Genomic DNA, 10,165 nt, shown 5'->3' on the forward strand with positions numbered 1-10,165 from the left:
TAGTTGATCCTTTAATTAAGATGTCAACTAATGACTTGTTAGTAAATTTAAATTTATCTCTAAATATTTTAGTGCATTAGTTATAGACTGTAGTAAAGTCTAAATATTATTAGTAATTATTATAAAATTAAATCTTTTAAAACTTTCTCAATCATTTATCTTAATTACTTGTTTTATAAAATTTTTAGTAATTATGTATGTGATCCTTTCAACTAGTTTAATCAAGATTTAACATATTGAGTGTAAATTACATATACTGAAATCATTTATAATAATTTAATCTAGAAAATATATGAATACTAAAATGATAAAAAAATGCATGGAAGAAAGAACCACTATAAATAAATAAAACAACATTAATGCTTTGAGTTTTTAAAATATGATAAATTATTAATATCTTCCATATTTCACTTTTTAAGATAATATTAACTTATCTAGTATTTATATAAAATTATTTATACTAGATTGATACCATCCCCATGCAAATAGTATTACTATATTTGAGTATACAACCTTAAACTATAAAAATATTTAAAACAATATCATTCTACTTCATCATATAATTATTGGAAGTAGATTTTTCTTTGAGATTATGTAAAGTATCTGTTATTATGAATTTTATTTTTATTAATATTATTTATGACTAATTCTTTAATGTAATTTTATAATTTGTTAATCTATGCAACTTTGGCAAGACCAATACAATAATATAAAATATAATTTAAAATATCATATATATAATAAAATATTTATTATAATTTATATCTTATAAGTCTATCATCCCATACCATTTTAGTAGCTAATAGTAAAATAAAACTTAAGGATATAAGTTACAAATAATATTTATCAAATTTTTTAATTTAATTTATGCCAAAATATTTCAATATCAATAACTATAATATTTATTGAATATTAATCAACATAAAAGAAGCTCATATGATAACTATAATCATGATAAAATATAAATTATATTTTTATATAAAAAATAAATATTATTCATAATTTTAAATATATGCGTGTGAATAACTAAATAAATATTCAAGAACAATAATTAAATTTAATAATCACATGCAAAATTTTATGAATATATCATATGAGAAAACTATAAAAGAAAACTATAATTTATATTTTTAATTCCATATAGAACTCTAAATTAGACTAGTCAATCATATTTAATTGGACAAATCTAGAATTATGCTACCCAAATTATGCTTATTGATTTAAACTAATTATACACTTAATTAGGCCCGTCAAAATTAAAATTATCAAACAGTCAAAATATAAGCATAATCAAGTATGATAAAATGTTTGATTGAAATAATCAAATTAGTTAATTTTATAATTAAGAATGTAAGTTAAAAATTTTTAATTATTGAAGGGCATAACTAAAAAATAAATTTTAAGAACTTATCTTAGAATTTTTTATTTTTGAGTGGTAAAAATATTCTTTTAAAAAAACCTTAATTCTCACATTTTTATGTAATCACTATGCAAAGCCATCGTGGTGCAAGATCACCACTATGAGCAAAGGCTATACTTATATTGTCGAATAATGATCTCTATAATTGTCGTACAATGTTGTGTCGTCGTGCCCATGCTTCTACTTGGGCAAACATTGGCCTTCGGGGTCTAGTTGATGCCACTCGCTATTCACAAATGCTATAGTGATACTATTGTAATCATTATAGACAGCAATGCTAATGCAGTCATTATAGTTGTGACACTACTATGGTTGTCACAACTACTATAAGTAGCGACTATATTGCAATTGTCGCATATAGTAGCGATGCCGCTGTAGTTGCCGCAGTCGCCTATGACCAAGGCAAGTTATCCGTCGTAAGATTACTATACATAGGCAACCATGCATGTGCCCATTATTGGTAATCATAATTTATGGCACTTTCGCTGCATACGTAGCCATTGCTCATGATTGGGCTAGTAACCATAAGAGGTTATCGCCCTTAACAATACTATCATCAATAACAAGCTATCGATAATGACCTATTGGTCTGAGGAACCTCACATACCCTACAAGCAAATGACAAGACAAACAAGATAAGAAAGCATATTGACAACACTAAAGGACCGTTCAAGCACTATAAATCAAAATTGAATGACACCTTTTCGCAAGTGAATGATATTAATAAATAGATCTAAATATAAAATAAATTTGAATTACTTTTACAATCCAAAATATTTGATTTCAAAATATATCTCCAATTGTAAGCATAAAAGTTGTAATTATGCTACTGCTATATAGAAAACTTTAATACCATAAGCTGAAATCATATAACAATATATTAAACATACGATGCATAGCTACTAAGAGAGTTTTAATCTTATTTACAAGGGCACCATCGTTGGATCCGAAGTTGTAACGATGCTAACATGTTAGGGAAAACTCATCTTCTCTTCTTTTCCTATTCTTCATAGGATCATTTTGAGCGATAGAAGATCTGTAATCTCTCAATAAATTCATGTGATTAATAAAAGATGAGAGAAGATATATAGTCTCTTAATAACATCACGTATTGACGTTGAGTCTCTAGAAGATACTATCTATTTATATGTGAGAACAGAAGATCTAGAATAAATAATCAGAAGAATCTCTTCTATCAAGATCATCTCCTAAAATATCTTTCATAATCAAACTTATTTTTTATTGACCGATAAGATCATACAACTTACATGCCGCTGCCTTTTCCATGGCCGACATAGACCGATGGAGTAAGAGGCCCGGCGGAAAACCAACCGATAGAAGCATCTCATCTCTTTTTTTTTTTTTTTTTTTTTTTGCATTTTCGAAAATATGGATATTTCTGTAATGGGCCTTTTCTAGAACAATTCCGGCCCATCTTTTTCTCATAAATAAGCTTCTTCTCATTGTTTCCCACGAAATGGGCCATTCGTTGAGACCAGCCCATCTGATCAATCCAAATGCACACTCTCTCTTTAGATGTCTCACATCAAGTACTCAAATCCAAATGCTCCAATTGGCTTTATTCTATTAGGAATTAATATAGCGAACCTTAAGATTGTGGTAGCGTCTTAAAGGAGCCCTACATGGATATGTTATAATGTGAGTTAAATGTTGTAATCACACAATTAACGGTCATGTGGCTGTCATCTTTGGTGCTGCTGCTGCTAATCATTCTTCTTAATGAAATCCCTGGAATGTCTGCCCCAACACTGGCAACTGGGCCCCTACAGTCTTGCTAACAAGCAGACCACCCACCACAACTAATAATATACATCCATACATTACGTATATATTTATATACAACTCTCTTTAAATGATTCATTCGCATTCTTCTTGTATGCATACCCCTATTATAGTAGTCGTGATTCATGATGGATATAGAATGGAAGCAATCATGCTTGTTTATTTATGCAAACGATGGGTTCTCTGTAAATCCATATGTGGACTTAGACATGCATGCATGGAAGGATTGAAATATATATATATATATATATATATATATATATATGAGAATACTTGTTGCTGCTTATGTCACTCACACCTGCAATATTATTGGGTCTTACCTTGTGCTTCGAATGCAGACGACTTGTTGCGGCTCATGTCACCTACCTGAAGTTTCCAATGCTAATCTTCACAACATCTTAGCTAATACAAGCTGTGTGCTGGTGGTGAAGAAATCTATATTTCTCATCTCCATATATATATATATATATATATATATCTTGTGCCTATGGATCCAATCCCCATCAACGACGAGTATTCTAATGCTGTTCATATAATTGAAGAGGAAGACATTTCAACCGCCCCTCGACAGTGGCTGGTCTGACGTGGGAATTCGATGTGTCCCACACGAACGAGAAGCGGCTAATGGATTTGGAGTCGTCTCCCTGCACTGCATTATTCCCGGTAATTATCACAAACACTTGCCGACCAATAAATCCCGGGTTGGTTGTCGGCGCGAGGCAGAGTGTGGAGATCAATTTCATCTTCTCTCCTGTTCCTAAGGGACCGTTCAAGCTGTGCTCAGCACCAAAATCTCATCTTGCTACCTGCAGCTAACGTGTGTTCTTGGCAGTCATTTGGCTCACCACCTCGCACACTGCACGCCATCTTGTCCGCCATGGAGCTCAGAGTGGATCTTAAAGAAGGAGGTGATGATGGTACTGCTTCCGAGGCGAGTCATATGATCTCTGGAATCCGTGCAGATTCGCTGGGTTGGATCAGTCCCACTCGGTGTCACGCGGGAAGCACCGAACCCCTCTTCCTACTCTTCCTCATCCATCTCTAACGCCTCTTTACTGCTTCCTTTCTGCCTCGTCTGTTAATGTACTCGAGCAACAGTTACTTCACCTCATCATTGAGGCAACAACGTAAACCTGGAGAAGAGCGAGAGAAGCAAGAGACTCATCTTGAGCTGAGCTAACACACCAGCATATTGTGAGAGAGAGAGAGAGCGAGAGAGAGAGAGGAGGCTGCTGGTTAAGAGAAGGATAGAAGGGAAAGAGAATCAATTTGTATTACCAAGGGCGAGGAGAGAGAGGTGGAGAAAAAGGAGAGAGACGAGGAGAAGAAGACATGAACCCGAGTCCACCTAGGTCCTTCGTGTTCCCTGCCTTCAGCTCCACCTAAACAAACGAACAAACCATCATCCTGTCCTCCCTCTCCTCTTTCCTCGCGTGCTTTCTGGTGAAAGCAGAGGAGACACCAATCAAAGAGAGCTGTATCAGCTGTCCTCCAGGATTGATACGGAGGTCATCCCCGTCTCTCCCTATCCATCAAGCTTCGATCTTTCTTGTGAAAAAGGCATGTTGAAGAAAGAGAAAGGAAGCAGCAGCGGAGGACCAATCCAAGGACGAGTGGACGGGGTCCAAGTGTGTGAAAGAAAGGGAATATATATATAGCCAGTCCATTCAATCTCTCTGTAGACATCTGGCTCGGTCGTTGTCGCAGTTCCAAGTTGCGATTTTGAGGCCGCTCCCCCCTTTGGAATCGATCAGTTGTTCACCACCGTGGAGAGGAGGAAGAAGACAGAAGAGGAGTCCAAGAAAGAGAGAGGGGAAGCGCATGGCGGCGGAGGTGGAGGAGGAGATGTTGGTGCCGACGCACCAGTGGAGGAGGTACGGAGACGAGGCAGCCACGGCGGCAGAGGAGGATCCGAGCATCGACACTGACAAGCTAAGCTACGAGATCTTCTCTATCCTGGAAAGCAAGTTCCTTTTTGGCTATGACGATCACAAGCTCTGGATCCCGGCGGCTCCCCCTCCAGCCGCCACTGTCACCGACGCCCCGCCGGCTCAGGCGGCCGAGGCGTCCTCCTTCAAGAACCAAAGGGGCAAGGTGTGCGTGCTCTGTCTCGACGGCGGAGGCGGCTGTGGGATGCGCGGCATCCTACCCGGGAAGGCCCTGGCCTATCTCGAGCAGGCCCTCAAGACCAAGTCCGGGAACCATGACGCGCGAATCTCCGACTACTTCGACGTCGCGGCCGGCGCCGGCGTCGGGGGCGTCTTCGCCGCCATGCTCTTCGCCACTCGTGACGGCGCTCGCCCCCTCTTCCACGCCGATGATACCTGGCGCTTCCTCGCCGACCAGGGCAAGCGCCTATTCCGAAAGGGGTCGCCTTCCTCCTCCTCGTCATCCACCCCAGGAATGTTCCTCCGCTGCCTTTTCCCCGGCGGCGAAGGGTCGACGACGGCGGCGATCGAGAGGGCGATGAAGGAAGCATTCGGCGAGAGCCTAACGCTTCGGGACACGGTGAAGCCGGTGCTCATCCCGTGCTACGACTTGAGGAGCTCCGCGCCGTTCGTGTTCTCGCGCGCCGACGCCCTGGAGAGCGAGAGCTTCGACTTCCGGCTGTGGGAGGTCTGCCGGGCGACGTGGGCCGAGCCAGGGCGGTTCGAGCCGGCTGAGATCAGTTCGGTGGACGGAGCCACCGCCTGCGTCGGCGTGGACGGCGGGCTGGCGATGAGCAACCCGGCGGCGGCGGCCATCACTCATGTCCTTCACAACAAGCAGGAGTTCCCCTTCGTCCGTGGGGTGGAGGACCTCATGGTCCTCTCCCTCGGCTGCGGGGAGGCCGGCGGCGCCGCGGCGGCGCCCCTCGTGTCGGAGGCCGAGAACCGCAAGCTACGGCGGTGGGGCCCCAAGGAGTGGGCCCGGCCCATCTCGCGCATCGCTGCCGACGGCTCCGCCGACCTCGTGGACCAGGCCGTCGCGCTCGCCTTCGGTCAGTGCCGGAGCTCCAACTACGTACGTGTCCAGGTACGTGCGCGCTCGGGTTTCCATTCTCATCCAACGTCGTTAACGCGCGCCTGGTGGCGGAACTGGTCATGTACGCGAATCCCCGGGCGGAGAGGACGAGGGCGGGCCACCTCTTGAGCGCGTTGGTGGTTGTGGTGTCCCGCGAGAGCGGTTTGGTCCAAACAAGCTCTCGTCCTCTTCTCCTCCTCTCCTCCTCTTGGGTTAAAGGGCCGTTTCTACCTCGGTCTATGTGTAGGTGGTGGTGGGATAACCCACGTTGGTGAGCAGCAGCCGCTGCTGCTGTCACTTGTGGGAGCACACAAGGACAAGGCGTTGGCGTCGGCAGCGGTACTCTCCCCCGCTTTTGTTTTTGGCTTCTAGTGGCTGTTTCCCCATCTCCCAAACAGTGCTCTCGCACCGAGGTCCCCTGTTCTCGACCTCTTCCAGCCATTGTTTCTCTGTTTCATCCTGCATCATTTCTTCCTTCAACTCTCACCTTGCATTTCGACAAACACCTTGTTTCCAGTTGAACAACCTAGCGCATCAGTATCCTAAAGGTCCATTGCACGAGCCGAAGAGTCCGTAGACATTGATGTCTGTTGGTTTTGTGTGATCGCAGGCTGATGCTTCGAGCATGGGAAGATGCAGCGCGGAGGTGGACTACGACGCAAGGCCGGTTACCGTGAAGGTGCTGTCGGAGACGGCGGAAGAGATGCTGCGGCAGAAGAACGTGGAGTCGGTGCTATTCGGTGGGAAGAGGGTGCGTGGGCAGACGAACATGGAGAAGCTGGATTGGCTTGCAGGGGAGCTCGTGCTGGAGCACCGGCGAAGGAGTTGCCGAATAGCACCCACCGTCGCATTGAAGCGAGCACATCCTCCGAAGTCCGCCACCACAAGTAAGTAGTCGTAGTCAGTCCATGCATGAAGCAGCGCTGGCCTTGTGTTCCTGCCGTTCTCTTCCTTCAAGTAGAAGTACAGCATTCTCGGTTACAAGAATCTCCATGTTCGCACTTGGTCGAGCAGTCCCGTCTTTGTCTTGATGCAGCATTCCATGTTATTAGGAAGGAAGAGAGGCTGTCGCTGATTCTTGCTCCTCAGGTAAATGTTGTGTCGAAGGGCCGCCGCCCATAATTCACAATGGCAAGGAACCCCCTGCTGTTTCTGGGGGTAGTTCATGCTTCATCAGTCCCTCCATCTGTTGCTAGTGCTGCTTCTTAAGTCTGTTTGCACACACATCTGCCCCCATCATCATCTATCTACCTTCCCAGGCTTCACAATCTGTGGTCCATGGATCCAACAAAAGGAATAGGACATGCTGAATCAAGCAAGTGGTACTCTCTTTTCTCTATCCATGACAGTGTTGATTGATTTTTCCTCCTCTTTAGTTCTCTATGTGATGAGACATGGTTGCTTAAGATCCATGTGTCTCCTGGTTGGTTTTGGTGCAAAACATTTGCTTTTGTTTTGAGAATGGCATGTTTCTTCCGCTTGGCTCGTGCATCCAAAGTAAACTAACGAACATGGGCTACTTAGGCAGGCAATGGGTGAATCCATGATAAGAACACTCGAGCAAAGAGGGAGGCAGGAAGCAAGCAGAAAGAAAGGTCTACTAGTAGGGTAGGGTATCTCTGGAGTGCAGAAAGAAAGGCATTCCCTATTTCTCAGTCACCAAGAATCACAAACGGACAACCAAACACATCTGTTCTCTCTCTCTCTCTCTCTCTCTCTCTCTCTCAGACCATTACATGAGAAGGGATTGTGGGGCTAACTCAACATTGTAACCCTGTGCAAGAGGTCAAGAAAGGAAGTGAGGAAAGCAATGAGAAGATCTAAGGAGGAGGCATGTGGTCCAAAGTGCTACTGTTCGACTCACCTGAGGGCATATCCTTTGTCTTTGCTGCCGTACCACCATTTTTTCCTCTTTACTTCTCTCTTTCCCAATCTCCATGATCTGAAAGTTGAACATCTTCTGGGTTGGCAGCTACTAGCAATCTCTATATCATCAGCATTTCAGCACCACGAAATGTCACCAATAATGTATTCATCTGCAACAATATATTTCCTGATTCCATAGAAATGAGGATGATAAAAATTAAACATAAAGATCAAGGTGGTTGGATCGGATGCCTAGAAGCCAAGGGTAGGCATTCCAAGTATAATACCTTCTTCGTCATCATCATGATGCTAAAATAATTAATGATCGATCCCAGCACAAATTTCAATTAGTCAAAAAAGGCTGTTGTTCAATTTTGGCTGTGATGAGGGTAATAAATGGTGATAAGACCTGGGCTGACGTCACACACCTCAATCGACCCGACAGAACCTAATCAAACGAATCAGAACGTAGGTCGAGGCCCATTAACGATCCGCTCAGACTCAGTCTTTCACGTCACGCCAACTCCAACGTCAGACGCTACCAGGAATACAAGCATGCGCCCTACAAGCGGGCACACGAGGTAATAGTAAACTCCCCTATAAATATCCTCGCAGAGAGGAGAAAGAGGGAGGGGGGGAGACAAAGAAAACCACTCCACATCACTAACTCGATCGTCGGAGGGGTCGGGCCGAGCTTCCGACCCGGCATGTGTGCAGGTGAGAAGACGAGGCTAGCGCCCTCGGGACGCCGAGGAGATGAAGCCTTCCCTACGGGACACCCCGACAAACCTCGACGTGAGCTGATCCGCACGGGCCGGCCACTTCAGCAATCCGAGAGGCCCTGACCAAGATCCCCACCATTCGGACCCGAAACGAGCCGCGTCGGCCCTGAGGCCACGGAATAAAGTTGTTAACCCGAACAGATTTGACGCTAGAGGAAGGGTTGAATGTCGAGGGATCCTCAGACTGGCCCCGACAAACTCCCCTCGCGTGGCGGCCCACGGGCAGACGACCTCGTCACAGCCTCGGAACGCTACTGACGTTTGTTCAATGACCCGGGTATGCTCCCGCCCGAGGGCTCTTCGAGCGTCCCTTCACCCGTGTCATCTGAAGCCTTTCAGGACCTTGCCCTTCATGTCCGAACCTTAGCGGGAATGGTGCAGACTGTCATCCCGCTCATTTCCCAATCAACAAACCCGTCGACGGCCCACCCTACGCATCGACTAGAGCCATCTGCACCGGTTCAAGCGACCACCTCGGTGCTCCCTGGTTTGCCCCAGACCCGAGTATTCCCCCTTGGAGATCAGGCAAGAGGAAACCCTGCCGGCCAACACAAGCATGAGGCGGTATCTTCAGACTCTGTGGACTCCTTCCGTGCCCAACTGCGCCTTCTCAGTCAACGACTCGAAGAAGTGCAGAAGGAGGTCCGCGCCTCAAAGGGGGAGCCAGGGGACGATGCGCACCGGGGGTCGCCGTTTGCAGCTGAAATATGCAACCAGCCGGTGCCCGCAAGCTTTTGACTCCCCTCCTTGGACGCCTACGACGGCACCGCAGACCCCGCGGACCATGTGGCTACCTTTCGGGCTCAGATGGCGTTATACGGAACTTCTAATGCTTTGATGTGCAGGGCGTTTCCTGATGGGGATATAAACAGGAATAACCTTTGTATAGAAACAAATACTAGAAGACCAAAATACACAGCGGAATAAAATGGAAACACAATCAAACAGAACACCAAGATATACGTGGAAAACCCCTTCAATGTGAAGGGTAAAAACCACGGGGCAAACTAGAGATAATCCACTATGAGAATAATGAATGTACAAATCTCAATCTCTTGCCTAAAACCCTAGCAACAACCACAAGAGAATAACTGGGATACAAGAATCACGTCACTGCCCACAATATCTAAAACTCCTAAGTAATCACAGCAAGAGCCTACTGTAGATTTGATCTAACCTGAGATGAGAACACTGCTAGATGATTGAGAACAGTCTCTCTGCGTTGTCCTTGTCTTCTTCCCTTTCTTCTCTTCCTTTTCTGCCTTATTCTCCTTCTTCTCTTTGGAATCTC

At 44.7% G+C, this 10,165-nt stretch overlaps 1 protein-coding gene across 1 annotated transcript; it reads left to right on the forward strand.

Annotated features, from left to right (window-relative positions):
• Positions 1-4,003: 4,003 nt before the first annotated feature.
• On the forward strand, positions 4,004-7,399 carry LOC103994966 (patatin-like protein 6). Its single transcript, XM_018829530.2, has 3 exons — positions 4,004-6,238; positions 6,837-7,113; positions 7,279-7,399. Exons 1-3 carry the CDS (start codon positions 5,045-5,047, stop codon positions 7,299-7,301), a joined length of 1,494 nt encoding a protein of 497 aa, XP_018685075.2. The 5' UTR covers positions 4,004-5,044; the 3' UTR covers positions 7,302-7,399.
• The last annotated feature ends 2,766 nt before the right edge of the window (positions 7,400-10,165 follow it).

Source organism: Musa acuminata, chromosome BXJ2-8, assembly GCF_036884655.1.
Source record: "Musa acuminata AAA Group cultivar baxijiao chromosome BXJ2-8, Cavendish_Baxijiao_AAA, whole genome shotgun sequence".
NCBI lineage: Eukaryota > Viridiplantae > Streptophyta > Magnoliopsida > Zingiberales > Musaceae > Musa > Musa acuminata.